Raw genomic sequence first — 17970 nt, 5'->3', positions numbered from 1 at the left:
AAAACATATAATGGTTCTCAACAATATTCAGTCCATGCATCTAGACACGCAATTTTCAAAAACATTGCATTCACTCATCTAGGCATATATTGGATCGTGAATGAAACAACAAAACATGCTACACTTCATATGTCGCAAAGACAAGGGCGTTGACATGACGCTGCTCCGTGCGAAGCCGGCGAACGCGTCGCCGGCCGGGGACCCGCCCACCTCCTTCTCTGTGGACGACGAGGGAGGCATCGTCGTGAAGGCACGGAGGACGCCATGAGCAGGCAGCTGAGCACGGACAGCGTAATCGCGGTGGATGGAGCAGGGTCCGTGTCCTGGATGGGGTTGGGGATGGCGTTTGAGATGTGAGGGCGGCTGAGCGGCTGCGGCGACACAAGTAGGGGCAACCCGTGCGGGAGAGATGCGGGACGTGGATGCGAGGGACGGGCGGGCCGAGTCGGACGAAAACTTTTCACGAGTCCAAGTTTTTGTGGATCCAATCTATATACGACACATCCATATATCCTTCCGACCTATATATTGTTAGTTGCATGGCGACCATCTCGTTTGTAACCCTCGAGAAAGCCGAGATAGGCGTTTGGCGGCTCAGGGCAACCAAAGCAGATGGCATCTACTACCCAGCCGGCACCAAAGGCGATCGCAGCGTACTACCACACCGTCGACCCTAATTATGGATCGCCGCAGGAAGGTAGCAACCACGTCTTCGTCCCATCGCAATCGACGACCAGCGGCAACAACCAATTTCCCCTCGATTTTCTCCCCGGCGGTACCGACGGTGGCTGGGAGATCGCAGATAGCCGCGGCAGCCTCCTCCTCCTCTACCGCGGCGTCAAGTTCCCCAACATCTTCAACGCCAAAGCTGCCGCAAAACCAGGACTCGTCGTTTGCGAGCCGATGACACGGCAATACAAGGAAGTCCCCTGCCGGCCGGAAGATCTGAAAGGCCGCCACAGGTGCCTCGGCCTGTTCCTGCTCGATGGCGACAAAACCAGACGGTTTTGCGGCGGCGGCGGCGGCATTAACTTGTCCAACTTTAAAATCATGGCCGCCCTGCTCCGGCCGCACTCCTACAGTTCCGGCCGTGGCGTGCCAATGGCCTGCATGTTCTCCACGGAGAGCGAGGTGAAGGGCGCGTGGAGTAGCAGTGTCTTCTCCGTATTCTCTGTGGGGAGCGAGGTGACGAAGGGCGCCTGGAGGAGCAGCGTCTTCTCCGTCGGAAGCGACTGGCACGTCGTGAAGAGGGCCTGGGGCAACGAGGAGATCCACGTTCCCAGCACGGTCGAGTGCTTCTACTTCGCCGGCCGCGCGTGTGGCTCCCTCTACTGGGGCATCGAAGGCACCGGCGCCGCGGCGCTCGTTCTCGACGAGGCCACCGCGGGGTTCTCGATGGTCACGCTGCCGGAGGCCACACTCGGATCGCACGGAAGATGCAGCTTCCGGGTCATCGGCGGAGGCCAGGAGGACGGCGTGCTGCGCGTCGTCCGCGTGATTGACAACGACCTCAAGGTCTTCGCTCGGATCCATGGCAGTGACGACAAGTGGGTGGTGGAGCGTCTTGTGCGGCTGCGGGAGGCCACCCGCGGGCTGCCTGGCCGCGAGGACGGCTATTTCCAGGAGGAGGCTGTTATTGTGGACGCGCACCACACGTACGTCCTCTTGACACCACGGGAGAATACGTGGCTCTTCTCCGTCGTGCTCCAGACTATGGAGGTCGACCGCGGGCATGACAGGAACAAGTACGCAGGGCCGGCGTATCCATGGGAGCTGCCACCGCCAGTGCAAAAGCTGTGGTCACCAATCTCCCGACTCTTCTCTTGCATTGAGAGCTAGCAGCCATGTCCGCAATCAAAATGACGGAGTTGCCGTGGCCTGTACCTATGCGTCTCGGGTTGCTGCAATTGCTTAAATAAACAAAGTACTCAGAAAAACCAGCTTGGGCCATCAAGATATACTTTGAGTCTATGTCTATCGAAGGTGTCAAATTAAGGGTAGAATAGATAGATTGATTTTTCCCTACTCAGAAAGTTATTTTCACCGTCAGGTCAACTGAAGTTTGGTCCTCCTTTTTATCGTGGTTTTGTTTGATTGAAGTAACTGTGTTTATTAGCCAATGTTATTTCTGCTCATCTCTCATTGTGCTTATATAAGAGAGGCATCTCTCATATATTTGCACGCGAACACAACCTTTAGCACCCGGTTCTATGTGTTGATGTGCTTTGCTTTGTCTCGGTCCAGGAAATCCGTTTGAGTTTGTGTTTTGGCAGCTGGGAACATCAAGTTTTCGGTGAGCGTACTCGTACGCGACCGCTTGCTTGGGATGCTCCAGTATATACGATCGACTACTTCGTGGTGCTTGATGCAAATCGACTACTTCCCGGTAGATGTTCATGGAACTGCAAAGCATATATCTTGCTGCACCAATTGTTGTTCACGAAGGTTCTTTTCTGCGATAGTTCAACAAAGTTTGGTCCTCCTTTTGTGATCGGTTTGTTAGATTATTAATGGGGTCTTATTAGCCAATTTAGATCGATTAATCCGTTCAAGATCAGCATTGTTGGAATGAAAAGCCTGAAAGACATCAAACGGGTTGGCCCGCCGCCCCCAGGAGACCCGTGAAGAAGGTCTGAAGCACATTTGCTTTCTGGTCATTGTTAGTAACTTCACAACCATCATGTTCAAGGATATGGATATTGTTCTTACGAAGGCATTGACTGGCACAGGCATGGAAGAATCTAGTATTTTCATCTTCTTCGATGGAAGCGCGGATTTTGCTTCGTTGCTTCTAGAATTGCAGTTTTTTGTTGACAGTACGTCCTAGAAAGGATCCTGACAACCACTGAGCGGAGAAGAGTTTCCATTTGAGTCTGGCGACGAGATTCCTCAATCCTGTCCAGTAGATCAATGACAAGCTTGCAGTCGGTCTCACGCTGGGAGCAAGAAACATGGCGTTTGCGCCACAGCTTTGCAGCCGCCCTGGTACGTTTGAGGCACCGAACGAAAGCAGCAGTAGGATGCCGAGGGGTATTGTTCATGTGCCAGGCATCAAGACGGTTTCCAGGAAACGAGGTTGCAAGGGCCAAGAGTTCTCAAAACGGAAGATATTTGTTTTGTGTATGGAAGTAGCGATTTCAACCTAGAGGGGAACTTGATTAGAAGTGGTTAGTATAGAGATGACAGATTTGTGTTTGGCGAAGTGTCATTCCACTCCAGATTGATGAAGGCCCGATCCAATCTTTCAAGGGTCAGACCAAGTACTTCCACTTCATCGACACGCACGACATTGGAGCAAGTTGTTCCAACTCTTCTTCCACTATGTTGCTCGTCTTGTGGTAAGCATCTATAGTCTCCTCACATGATATCTTAGCTGAACACACTAGATTTATCTGTTCCAGCATAGCATACCGGTTCCCTTCAATAGGGTGCTAAGTGTGAAAAATTAAAGGCAATTTTTGCTGTGGGACATCGCGAAAATGGGTATTTGGCTGGAACACACCGCCAAGCATAGCATTTGCTGAGTAACATTCCAAATTCGTGTTTGTTTGCCAGTGGACACCGCGTCGATTAAAATAATTATTTCCAGAGATTGGGAGAGAGAAAGCAAGGTTAGGAGACGAATTTGGCCCTGCCGGCCTGACTCGCGTTCGTGGTCTGGTTGGACCAGGTAAAGGCAACCCCGGTCGTCTTCCTCCTGCCGTCTCATCCCCATTCTTCTCTTCCTCATTCTCTCTCCCCGTTCTCTCTCCCCATTCTCCTTCCCCAACTGCACGAACCCTAGATCCCTTAGGTTAGAGTCACTGGAATGGCATCGAGCTCGCATTCCATGCCGTTCGGAGCGCCGCAATCGACCTCTTTGACACTGGAGCCCTACCGAGATCAGGCAGGATTCTTGCCATTGGTACCTTGCCACAAGTGTGGAACCATTTTTATCGGGCGCATTTCGCAGAAGGCCGGCAGCAAGGAGAAGAGGTTCTACAGGTTCCACTGCTTGAGCATGTAAGTTGTGGTTGACTTGTAATCTGGTTTTTAGAAGATGCGTTGTTTTGTTGACTTTCATCTCTGGTTTGCAGTACTACTTTGAAGAACACTATGTCGAGTACTTGGTCTGCAAAGGCGTTCTTCCTCGTGCTTGTAGTCAAGTTAGAGCTCGTGATGGCATGGCGCTGGAGGTGATGAAGGATGGCAAGGACATGGTGAAGGCCTGTTAAGGTTTTGATGCCTGCCAAGATCTACTGGAGAGTGCAGTCATTCATCTCAAAGATTCAGAGGCGCTACTGAAGTCAGTAGTTGATAGCAACAAAAAATTGATGACCAAGATGGATAAGATTGGAGAGCGGCTGCTTGTAGTTGGTGTTGTAAAACTTTTCATTTTAGTTTTAGTTCCGTTAGTGTTGTTGGTTAAGTGATGCATAACAGCAGCTTATCATGTATCCAGCTATCTGTAGCTTGTTTGAAAGACTTGGTTTGTGAACCTATTTTCAATTCCATAATGCATCTTCAACTTGTTGCAACAGAATTGTATGAGACACAAATCAAATTTGGGAACTGGGCATAGATAACTTGGCATAACACAGTATCTCAATTCATGTCTGTAACCTTACATATCATAGTTCATAGGCATAACAAAGTCTGGCATCCACATAAGTTCATTACATAATAGGTTCATCACATAACAGGTCCATTACATAACAAAGTCTGTCATCACAGGTCCATGATCATCTTCTTCTTGCTGATCCTCTTGTTGGTTACCTCTTCAGAAATGGCCACTGTCTTGCTTGCATCCTCTTCCCCAGCCTTCATTTTCTTGGTGGTCTTGCTTGTTTTCCTTGTCTTAGTAGTCTTGGTGGTCACCACCTTCTTCATCTTCTTTTTATGCTGCAGATCTGTTGTGGGTGAGGAAGTTTCACCAGCATACTCCAATACCCTCTTGCGGCTGCTATTAGTCATACACAACATTAGAAATACAAATAATTGGAATGTATCACAGAAATGAAGTCTTTCAAGTCACCTCCTAGTGTTTGCTGCTAGGTTGTTTGTCAGAGTTGGTAGTGCAACACTTATTTCTTGAGCACCTTCAATTTCTGATTGTTGGGTGGAGATAGTTGTTGCAGCAGTGGTTTTCTTTGTCCTCACTCTCTTGGGCTTTGGTGCTGCTGGTGGTGGTGCATCAAAGTCATACACAGTTTCATTACAGGTCTTCATCATGTGACCAAACTGACCACAGCTCTTGCACTGGTGCTGCTTACTTTTCTTGCCACCTTCTTTAGCACTTTTCATCCTTCTTGTTCTTGGTCGGCCTGCAGCGTGTCTCACATAAAATCCTACGGTACTTTCCTCTTACTCCTCGGCTACGAAGATTATATATGACAGAGAGCACATCATCACAAATGCGATGGCATAAGGAAGAATTGGTCGATGATGGCAAAATGAGTCACCCTGCTGACTCGAAGGCATGGAAGCATGTGGATAACAAGTATGGTTGGTTTGCAAAGGAAGCTCGTAATATTAGGCTGGGTCTTGCTTCTAATGGCTTCAACCCCTTTGGCATGCAAAATGTTACATACACCACATGGCCTGTTATCCTCATCCCTTACAATTTGCCTCCTTAGTTGTTTGAGAAATAGCCTTATTGGATTATGTCGATGTTGATTCCTGGTCCAAAATCTCCTGGAATGAATATTGATGTATATTTGAGGCCCCTCATTGATGAGCTGAAGGATCTTTGGGAAAAGGGAATTGATACATGGGATGACAAGGTAAAGAAGGATTTTAAACTACATGCTATTCTGCTTTGGACAATTAATGACTTTCCTGCATATGCGATGCTTTCTAGTTGGAGCACAAAAGGCAAATTTGCATGTCCATACTGCCACAAGGATACAGATTATTTGTGGTTGAGATTTGGAAAAAAGCACTGCTACATGGGACATCGTTGTTTTTTGCCGTCGGACCATCCTTGGCGCATGAACAAGATGAGCTTCAACAATGAGGTGGAAACCAGGGAGGCTCCAGTACCACTGTCTGGTCAATAGGTATTGGACCATTATGAAACTTTTGATCAAGTGATATTTGGAAAGGCAACATCAAAAAAGAGGAAGCGTGACGAAGATAAAAGATGGCACAATTGGAGGAAGAAGAGTATTTTTTTAGCTCCCTTACTAGTCTTCTTTGCTCATAAGGCATAATTTGGACGTGATGCACATTGAGAAAAACATATGCGAGAGCATATTGGGTACTTTGCTTGAAATTGAAGGTAAATGTAAGAACAACAAGAAGACCCGACTTGACATGGAACAGCTAGGGATAAGGCAAGATCAGCACCCTGTCATTGACAATGATAATTATACCTTGCCACCAGCCTTGTACTTTTTAGATAAGGCTGACGAGAAAAGTTTATGCCAATTTCTACATGGAGCAAAGATGCCTGATGGGTTTAGCTCCAATATATGGAGATGTTTTGACGCAAATGCATGTAAGGTGTCTGGACTGAAAACACATGACTACCATATTATTCTACAGAAATTGTTACCCTTAGTAGTCAGAAAGATTTTGCCCGAAGAAGTTGTCATGCCATTGATTCAGCTTAGTAGGTTCTTTAGTGCACTTTGTTCGAAGGAGCTAGTGGAAGAAGATCTTGACAAACTTAGCAGTTCAATTAAAGAGACTCTTTGACAGCTTGAGATGGTATTCCCACCTGCATTTTTTGATATCATGATTCATTTATCGGTTCATCTAGCTGAAGAGGCTAAACTTGGAGGGCCCGTGTGTTATAGATGGATGTATTCAGTTGAGAGGTATCTACGTAGTGTTAAAGGCTATGTGAGAAACAAGGCGCACCCAGAAGGTTCAATAGCCGAGGGATACATAGCCGAGGAGTGCCTTACATTTTGCTCTAGATTCTTGGACGTCGACACCAAGCTAAATCGCGCTGATCATCATGAAAGTACAATAGTGAATGAGCCACCATCTGGTCTAAGTGTATTTGGAGGAATGGATTACAAGAGGAGAGGACAGACTACCGAGATATTTGGTGTAGATGAGGTTCGGAAGATGAGGCACTACATAATTAGTAACTGCGATGAAGCCAGACCATGGGTCGAGTAAGTTGCAATATACCATCATTAATTAATCTACTTTTTGTTTCTGGCATCAACTAATTAATTAATTGGCTATTTCAATGCAGCGAGCACATGGAAGAACTAAAAAAATAGTATAAGGAATCTTAATAAACGACATGAGGAGCACTTTGTAAGGTGGTTCGAGGGCAAGGTTAGTTCTATTTTTTAATTTTTTTATTCCATGTGATGATTAGAATGATGTATTTATTAACTGGCATTTGTTTTCAAACTGTGTTTGCAGATCACCAAACTATATGAGAAAGGTGAAGCAAGTGAACTTATATATGCCCTTTCTCAAGGACCGGACCATCGAGCTCATGTGTTCAATAGATGCTACATCAATAACTGGCTATTTCGAATGACTACCATTGAGAGAAACATCGTCACACAAAATAGTGGTGTGCTTGTGAGGGGTGATGGTACTACTGGCAACATGACCTGGCATGGAGTGATTAGAAGAATGATCTCACTCGAGTTCCCTGCACAAAAAGAAGTTTTATTGTTTCAGTGTGATTGGTATGATGTGCCAGCTGCTAGTACCAGCAGAAGTAGAGGATACAGTAGGGTTAAATATGGTGTTATCGATATCGATACTTCCAAGTTCAGATATTCAAATGAACCTTACATTCTGGCAACACAGGTCGAACCAGTGTTTTTTCTCAACCTCGTGAACAAGCCAGGATGGTCTAGTGTTGTTGCGGTGAGACCAAGAAATTTGTTTACCATGCTAGAAGCAGAAAATGAGGGTGACATGGAAGTCGATCTACTTGATGTGGGAATCCAAGACATGAATCTATTAGGCCCAAATGAGGATTTGTCAAATTGGACAAGACCAGACAAGGAAGGCACAACTGGTGATGCCTCTATTATTAATCAGGTGCGTGGCGAAGTAGTTCTTGAACCAGATGATGCGGTCTTACTTGATGAGGATGATGATGACAAAGATGACACCTACATTGACGATGGAGTTGTTGCACCAGTTGCGGTAGAAAGCATAGAAGATGATTTGTTTGTTTAAATACTTATCCTTTGTACAACAGTGATGTTTTTTCTGGATTAAAAAAAATCTCATTGTCCAGGATAATGAATAGCTACAGTTGGTCTTTAAACTGTTATACTCATGTTTGCTTTCTATCATAAGCACAAATATCAGCAAGCTGGACAATTTTTTTGTTTTCTGAAATTGTCATGGAAGATGCGGATGGTTATCGTCCTTGTTGACATACGAAGTGAATTAGCCATCTTCATCATGTAAACAAGTAATATAAAGGCGACTTAATGTCAAACACGCCTTAGTAGCCCAGTGGTAGATGAGTGTTTGCTTGTACTTTAGTTCCTGGGATCAAATCCTCTATGGAACATTTTTTTGTCAATAGAATACATTATTCTGAAATGCATGGAGCATTTTGTCTATTGCAACTATTTTTGGTATATTGCAACACTTTTAGGCCGTTGCATCAGGGGTAGTCTAATGCATGGAGCATTTTATATATTGCAACCAATTTTATATATTGCAACACTTTTAGGCTGTTGCATCAGCGGTAGCCTATAGCAACACAAAAAAAAACCGTGGCAATATTAACATTATATTGCGACCATTTAGGATTGTAGTTGCAATAAGTACTTAACAATTGCAACGCCACAAAAATTATTACAACCCCAGAAAACCATGGTAATAGGAACATGCTATTGCATCCATTCGAAAATATTGTTGCAATAACCACCCTAGCAATTGCAACATCATGGAACATTATTGCAACCCATAATAACCGTGGCAATAGTTACAAGCAAAAGCAACCAAATCCAGTATAGTTGCAATAACACCAAGTGATTGCAACGAAAACCAAAACTATTGCAACTAAAAAATGCCATTGCAATAATGCCAACTAATTGCAACACAATTCTTAAATGGTTGCAGTAGCACAAGCCTGTTGCAACGATAAACCACACATATTGCAACAAATTTAGTCCGTTGCATTATAGGCACATATTGCAACCATTTTATGGAAAGGTTGCAATACGACCCACCTATGGCAACCAAATTAGTGGTGTTGCAATCATGTGGCGTGGCATTAGAGGTAGAACCTTGTAGTGATAGTAGATGAGCAACCAACACCATTTGCCATAGCTTTTTATATGATGGTTGATAGTGCAAGTGAGTTGGTGCATGAGAAGACCACACACTCTAGGTTATCTGCTATGGCTCGCTTGCTTGCCATAAAGTCATGACACAACATGTCAATTGCTGAATATGATGATATCATAGGTATAATACATGAACTTCTTCCTCCAGATTCTAATTTACCTAATGACTTCTACCAATCAAGGAAACTACTACAGGGTCTTGGCATGCCGTATGTGAAAATTGATGTTTTATAACAATTGCATGCTCTTCTACAAAGATGACGCAAGTAAAGAGATATGTGATGTTTGTGGTGCCAACCAGTATGAGGAAAGCCGTCGAACAAAGGTTCCACACAAAGTTCTGCGGTACCTACCCATCACAGAGAGGCTACAAATGTTGTATGCGTATGTGGATACAGCCAAGCTAATGAGGGCACCTAGTCCATCAATGTCTAGTAAGATGGTGCACCCTTGTGATGGAGAAGCTTGGCAGCAATTTGATGAAGACTTTCTAGAGTTTGCAAGGGATAGAAGAAATGTGCGGCTTGCTGTAGCAACTAATGGTTTCACACCATTTGGTAGAGATGTTGCCCCGTACTCATGCTGGCCAGTCTTTGTGACGCCATTAAATCTACCTCCTAGAACACTTTTAAGGCCAGAGTATATATTTCTTGCCCTTGTTGTTCCTGGCCCTAAGCATCCTGGTAAAAACTTGAACATTCTAATGTAGCCCTTAGTTGATGAATTTAAAACACTGTGGGAAGGGGTTGACATAATCGATGCTTCCATAAAACATAGCTTCAAAATGAAGGCAGCATACCATTGGTCTGTACATGACTTCATGGCATATGGAGACTTCGCTGGATGGAGCACCCATGGTAGATTGTCATGCCTATGTGGATATGGCTGCCTAGGTTTCCAACTCCGTAATGGTCATAAGGCTTGTTGGTTTGACTATCATAGGCGCTTCTTGCCTATGGATCATGTGTTTAAGAAACAAGCTAATGCATTTCGTAAGAACACAAAGGTGTTGGATGAGCCACCTAGGAGGTTGATAGGGGAGGAACTCTAGGCCAACATGACCAGATTTGCAGGTGACGACACCTTTGGTAAATTGCACAGTTGGACACATGTACTTTGCTTTAGGCAACTTCCATATTTCTCTAAGTTACTTCTTCCACATAATATTGATGTGATGCACAATGAAAAGAATGTGAGTGAAGCCATATGGAACACATGTTTTGACATAGGTAGTAAGACCAAAGATAATGTGAAAGCTAGGCTAGATTTAGCTATGATTTGTAACCGACCTTCGTTCCATCTGGTCCAAAAGAACAATGGGAAGTGGGACAAGCCTAGAGCTCCATTCTGCATTAACAAAGATGACAAGCCAATCATTCTCCAATGGTTCAAAGAATTGAAGTTTCCTCGTTTAAGAAATTTATCAATTCTTACTCGCGCTTAGGATTCCATTTAGTGTTCGCATACGTCGGCCTAAGCCCATCTCTAGGACCAGTGTTTATTCTTCCTTAACCCAATGGCCGACGTGGAGCCGTGACTATTTACTAAAACAAACTCTCAGAGCCGATCACTTGCATCAGCTGTTGGCTTTCACTGCTGATCTTAATGAAGCCTCCTTCCCATAACTTGCTTGAAAAGCATTTGAAGTCTCCTAGCTCCCAAAAGATTGAATCGGCTGTTGCGATACTTACAGACTCATCAGTACGAACCAGTTCGACATCATCTCCATGCCATTGAATCAAACACTGATGCATGGTCGATGGTACACAACAGTCCGTATGAATCCAATCATGACCAAGGAGCAAACTGTACGACCCTTTTCCATCGATGACGAAGAATGTGGTGAGTAGAGTCTTACTTCCGATTGTTAGTTCGACATTTATTGCCCCCCGGGTCTTAGACACATTACCTCTAAAATCCTTAAGCATTATGTCAGTCTCCATCAAATCTTCTAGTCCCTTACCAAGTTTACGAAAAGTGGTGTAACACGTGAGATTGACAGAAGCACCTCCGTCCATCAACATCTTGTTCATCGGCTTCCCATCAACCAAACCTTTTACATATAAAGCTTTTAGGTACCGATGTTTGATTGGCTTATCAAATATTGCTTGCTGTATAACCGTTAACTTAGCAACTATCTCCTCATACTCCGATTCATCAAAATCCAAATAAACTTCTTGATCTGCTAGAGCTCTGAATTCTGATGGCAATAGAAAAGTCATTTGAATATTAGCCGATGGTTGCTTTCTATCGGCTATTTGCTTAGCACGCCATACTTGAGGTTTACCGGATGCCTGAGCCTGTTCCAACTCTTTATTCCTTAGTCGTTGCACCCTTATCTTCTGGCTTCTTGTCAAACCTCCTGGACACCATTAGCCTTCCTACCAAACATATTTTCTCTTGTTGCCTTCTTCTTCATAATCAGCCTAGTCTTGATCAACAACTCTTTTTCCAAGCCGATTATGAATACTTCTATTTTTTAAGCACCGATCTATGTTATTATGATGATATGCATCTTGAGCATGGATAGACCGGCGGTTGGTTTGAAATTGCCTAAACTCCCAATATTGATCGCAGCATTCTGGACAGTCATGTCTGGTAGGCAACCTCAAACCTTCATTCCAGCAATGTCTAAAGAAAGGACAGTTCCAATATGATTTGACTTGTTTCCTTTCATACCTCTCTTTTTCTAGTTGACGCTGGTATTCTTGATTTTCTAACCAATGTTGATAATCCTTTTCCTTCTACCATTGCCACTTATTCAATAGAATTCGAGATGTAACCCGCGGCTTTGTCGCCCCTTCCTTTGACGTTTCTCCCTACTCATATCGGCTCTTTTGCTTATCGCGACACCTTTTAATTTCCCTGTATTCGTCGGCCAACATTTGCATCTTGGGATCGACTGTTCTAGCTTCTCTTGATTTGGTTGATGTTAGGACCCTAGTCTTTCCTCTGAGCAGCCTAGCATCAACCATGTTTTGATCTCCTAGGAAAAGATTATCATCAACTTTTATTTTCCAAGGTGTATCAAACTTGAGTCTTCCTTGTTGAATAGCCTTCTGTATATGCTGCCGGAAAATTCTGCATTCATTAGTGGAATGAGAAGTAGCGTTATGGAACTTGCAGAACTTCTTATTCTTTAACTGATCAAGGGGCAACATAACATGATTATCGGGCAACTTGATCTGTCCCTTCTCAAGCAGGAAATCGAAGAGCTTGTTTGATTTTGTGACATCAAAGTCATAGCTCTCCTCGACTCCTCTTCCCTAAGGATTTGGCACCATTACTGTCTTCTTGCCCCAATTTCATTCAGTCGTAGCAACCTCTTCTTCTTCATCTTCATAGCCATCATCGACTGAGTATGGATTATAAGCTTCGGCCATTGTGGTACTCTTCTGGAATCGGGTATCTCTATGCATACTCTAGAATTGGCTATTGAGCGCTGCCACTCGTTGAGCCAATTGACCCAAGTTATTAAATTCTTGCCCCAGCAGCTTTTCTTTCCACATTAGCAGCATTCCTTGAATGGCAAAGGCAGCTAGCCGATAATCAGCCAAGTTTAATGAGAAGCATAAGTTTCTAGTCTCTCGGAACCTCTGAAGAAACTCAGTGTCCGATTCATTAGTCTTCTGCCTTGTAGTTGTCAAATCGGTAATCTTCTTTTCTCAAGTCCCAATATGAAAATATGTATAAAATTTCTTTTCTAGATCAGCCCAATTGGCAATGGAGTTTACTGGCAGTGATGAAAACCAAGTGAAGGCTAGTCCTGACAGGGACAAGGAGAAGAAACAAACTTGATGGGCCTCCTCAACTGATGCCTCGCCCAATTGTGTAAGATATCGACTGACATGTTCTATTGTACTCGTACTGTCTTGGCCAGTGAACTTAGCAAACTCTAGAAGCCTATAATTTATAGGAAGAGCGACCAAATCATACCATTCTGGATATGGGCGTTTGTATGAAAAGGTCAGCCCCTTTGGCTTCAGACCGAACTGATTCTTCATCATCTTGGTCACCTTGAGCAACAACTCGTCAGCATGCGAATTTGGATTTCTCTGCACCTACTGACCCATTTGTGGATTAAAATCCTATGTGCCTTGATACCCTGGATTTAGAATCATGTGGAGGGTATTATAATCTGTGCCATAATGATACCCTTATGGAATCTCTATCTGCTGGGTCCTTTGCTGGTTCGCTGCTTGAAGTCTCTAGTTATAGACATGAGGATCTATATCTCTACGGATCCTTTGAACTGATGTGCTATTTTTTGAGCCAATGATGGTATGTGGCCCGATGTGCCAAAACCCTAGTTCTGACCTTGCCCCGCCGGCTGTTGCACATGTTGTACTGACGGTCCAGGATTATACTGTATCTGATTTGTAGTAGTACCTTGAGCTTGTTTAGATGAACCTTGAACTGTCTGGACATCATCATTACCAACTGGTGCTGCTTCTTGATGGCTGGTACCGACTTGATTAGTCCCTTGGGTTGACGGATATGGAATGTTGTAATAAGCCGGCCCAACTTGACCAGCTGGAAAGCTATGAACCGCCTCTTTCATGGCGTTGTGGAATGTGTCCAAGAAATCTTCATTATGACTTGATATGGCATCACGAACAGATTTGTTTACAATTTTCGTAAAGAAACGCCTGTCTTTAGCTTCAACTGTATCTGTCTGCCCGTGTAATAGAACTCTTGGTAGAGGATATTTATGAATAATTGTGTTGTCACGTGTTTTGGTGTAGGACAACAAACACTTGTTCTGAAATTCTTCTATAGCTTTGTCGATGACATCTTTATCTCCATCAGGTAGATCTTTATAATGTACCATAAGGATGTCGTTGTTATTGTGAACCGCCATGACGATTGTGGGGTGCCACCGGGCGTGCCAAGAACGTGTGTTGGCATAAAATTTCATCCCGTGCTGAGGGCACACGAGCAAGCCGGAAGGGTCCGCTCAATGGAACTGGAGATCCACCTAGCTTTAGAGTAGGGATGGTCGATCCTGCGCACTCCTCCCGAGACGTGCCAGTCAATTTGACCCTACAATTGATAAGGAGAAAAAAACTAATCAGTAATTTAAGGTGGAACATGCCGGTGTTGCCGGACAGTCCCGAATGTGCGGCTCTGAGAGCCGATATGGAAGGAAATCGACTAAATAGTCGATTCTAGCATACTCATAAGAATAAATCAATTAAAGCTCATAGAATCATGGAAGGTAAATCGCTTATCGCTCAGGATAGATCTCATTATTTAGACAAACATTAGTCAATGGCAAAAGGATATCAACAATGATTAATTTATGCTAAGCCAATGATCGTAAGTAACCGAATCCCTTTTCATATAAAAGAAACAACTCATCATCATTTAACCATTTAATAAAGATAAATCTAATGAACATATTAGATCTCATCTACCGCTATGACCAGTGGGGCATGAGGTAGAATCATGCAGGCCGTAGAAACAACAATAGATTCGACGACCCTAACTTATTACTAATATCAGTGGGGCATGAGGTAGAATCATACAGGTCGTAATACAATAATAAGATCATGGGGCTAACACATCTTTCAACCTATCTTTACTTCAACGGTCTTGTGACATGAACCGTTCGTGAAAGCACTCGATATCGGCTAAAATAGTCGATTCAGGCATAGCGCATAGTTAAGGTCATGTCCTATTAGGAACAGATCTACCAAATAACGATCCCCCACTCCATGGTGCTAATAGTGGGGTGTGAGGCAGAATCAAACAGGCCGTGATAACGGGCCATGGAACGGTTTTCGCTAGCCAATAGATCTACTCAAGATCAAACATGCATTAACCACACACTATGCACGATTAGGATTGACATAAAACAACCGATAAAATATAACTCATCGTTTAAAGTGCAGATTAGATCAAATTTAGATTAACAAACGATGGGTTAAACAGAATATAAGGCCGATCTAGATTAATCCCAATCGGGCGAAGTGATATTGCAGTAATTAAATAAATAATGGAAGCAATAAGCAATATCGGTAACTTAATGAATCTATCCGAAGGAACGCCACCCTTAGATAGAGCCGATAACTTGACCTTAATCTAGTTCGAGCAGTGTAGGTCGACCGGATCGATGCAGCCATACTAGAACTAGACAAGAGTGGATAACTAGCTTATACCAGAGTCGCAGTGGAGGTCGACCGGATTGATGCAACCATACGAATAGAAGTATAAGCCATGACGGTACTTACAGACAAGCAGTGGAGGTCGACCGGATCGATGCAGCCGTACTTGCTGAAGAACTCGTCGAGATCTACTCTACTCTTACTCCTAAGGGGTGTCCGGAGCCAAAAAAAGTAAGTAACTTGTATTTGATTGATTGTGTGTCCTTTACAATAGCCAGGGTCCAATATTTATACCCGGAACCTACGCATGAATCCTACTCAAGCACGACTCATTACAATTTCTTGGCCTAAGAGAAAACATTCCTAATTTAAGATAACTTGGACTCTAATCTTTCCCTTTTTGTAGAGTCCAACATGCCTTGTCCCGGCGCTGATCATAGCCTTTGCCGTTATTTGCTGGCGCTATCTGAAGAAAGCCGATTCTAGTGTGGCATTCGAATCAGCTGATACCGACCTACTCGCAATTGATTCCTTGATGACATGATCTTGGGGGCCTTCGAGTCCCTGCGATTCTTCTTTCCAAATTCTGGTGTAAACACATTCAAAAACCTCATCGTTGGTACCCTATCATGGCAGCACAACAGTCTTATATATAAAGAGTTTCATTGCAAGCACAAATATGGTTATGATTGTAATACTTCATAAAAAAAAGAATGAGGTCCTCAACTTTCCAACTTGTTCAATAAATTTAGATCAGCAGGCAAGAAGATAAGCTTCCATCTCACAATTGCTGTAGCTGTCCCCCAATAACCAATAAGTGGGCACTAGAACATTATGAAAGGAGGATCAACTAACTGTCCTAAGGGAGACATCATAATTCATTTCAAGAAATGGGGAAAAATGAAAAGATAACTAAGGCATGGCACCATATATAGATATATCACTACGGGATACTGTGTATTTACCGAGTGTGAGTAACACTCGGCAAATAGTGCTACACACTCGGCAAACTCTTTACCGAGTGCCACACTCGGTAAAGTGGACTCGGCAAACAACGACTCGGTGAAGTTATTTTACCGAGTGTCTAATATCGGAGCACTCGGCGCAGAGAGTTACCGAGTGCTACAATGACACTCGGTAAACAATTATGACTTCACGGTCGTCAGCCTCCAAACTGACCGTTAACGGCGACGTTTACCGAGTGTCACTAGCAGCACTCGGTAAATAAATTAGCATTTCGTGATTAAAACAATTCCGCAAATAAATTTTTTGAATAATGTTTACCGAGTGTAGCTCCTAACACTCGGTAAAATAATAACCATTTTCGTGATTAAAACAATTCCGCAAATAAACTTCAGGAATAATGTTTACCAAGTGTTCCCACTCGGTAAAAAGTAGTCAAATATTTCCGAGTGGGGACCTGGCACTCGGTAAAAAATGGCACCGAGTGTTTACCGAGTGTTCCCACTCGGTAAAAAGTAGTCAAATATTTCCGAGTGGGGAAGCGGCACTCGGTAAAAAATGGCACCCTCGATAAAATTCACAGAATCAGAACCAATTTGGTTCTGGTCGCTATTTTACCGAGTGCTACACTCGGTAAAACTGACAGAATCTCTGTTTTACCGAGTGCTACACTCGGTAAAATATGTCCACAGAATTTTTTTTGTTTGTTTCAGTGCATATCCAGTCACAATAAGCAACAAAATCACAGGAAATTATAATAACATGACAGATAGGCAATATATATCACATATATGTCCACAAATGTCACATCCACTCACAATAACAAACATATGTCGACAAGCACCATGCAAAGTCCACAAACACCATCAACATATGTCCAAAGTCCACAAAGTTCAACCAAGTCCACAGTTCAACATACAAAACTATCAAACAAGGTCGGATGGCCTGTCACATGGTCGGAGGCCTGCGAAGAAACGGAGTCAAGTCTAGGTCTTGATCACCCTGCATATCGTTGTTCGATCCAGCTGTAGAAGGTCCCTAGAATGAGATTGCACATGTGAGTTATCTGGATCAAAGCAAATTCTAAGGTCTAAGCTATGATAGGTCAAACTAAGGTATAAGTCGAAGGTAGCTCTATATGACACGAAAGTGAAGAGTGCATCTAAGTGACTCACAGGAGTGCTGTCGCGCGGAGGTGGAGGCACCAACGGTATCATCGGCGGCGGCGGAGGCGATGGAGGCTGGCCCATGCTCTGAGAAAAACGGGCCATGTACTCGTACCAGTCCTTGTGCGCCTGCTGGAAGGCCTCAAGCTGGGTCTGCACTTGCGCCCTCTCCTGTGCCAACTCGGCCTGGTGCGACAGCTCGAGGGCCTGAAGCTGGCTCTGTAAGGCCTGCTGTGACTCCTGCAAGGCTTCAATCTGGGCCTACAATTATTTATCACATAGTTAGAATGCAAATAAAGAACGAGTAGAAAATGAATGGACAACGAATGCAACAGAACTAACTTGGAGTGCTACCACCTGGGGCTGTGAGCGTGGGCGTATGGCCGGACTCGAACTCGTGCTCCGGGCTCTAATCTGGGCGAGTGTCTGAGTGTTGGCCGTGTCTATGGTGCTGTTGCCCATATA

At 44.0% G+C, this 17970-nt stretch overlaps 1 protein-coding gene across 1 annotated transcript; it reads left to right on the top strand.

The window, feature by feature from the left end:
• Positions 1–579: 579 nt before the first annotated feature.
• On the top strand, positions 580–2208 carry LOC136485091 (uncharacterized). The gene has a single exon (XM_066482037.1). The coding sequence runs from the start codon at positions 613–615 to the stop codon at positions 1837–1839; it is 1227 nt and encodes a 408-aa protein (XP_066338134.1). The 5' UTR covers positions 580–612; the 3' UTR covers positions 1840–2208.
• Positions 2209–17970: the final 15762 nt, after the last annotated feature.

This window comes from Miscanthus floridulus, chromosome 10 (assembly GCF_019320115.1).
Source record: "Miscanthus floridulus cultivar M001 chromosome 10, ASM1932011v1, whole genome shotgun sequence".
In the NCBI taxonomy this organism is placed as follows: Eukaryota; Viridiplantae; Streptophyta; class Magnoliopsida; order Poales; family Poaceae; genus Miscanthus; species Miscanthus floridulus.
This window is presented reverse-complemented; position numbering and strand designations above follow the sequence as displayed.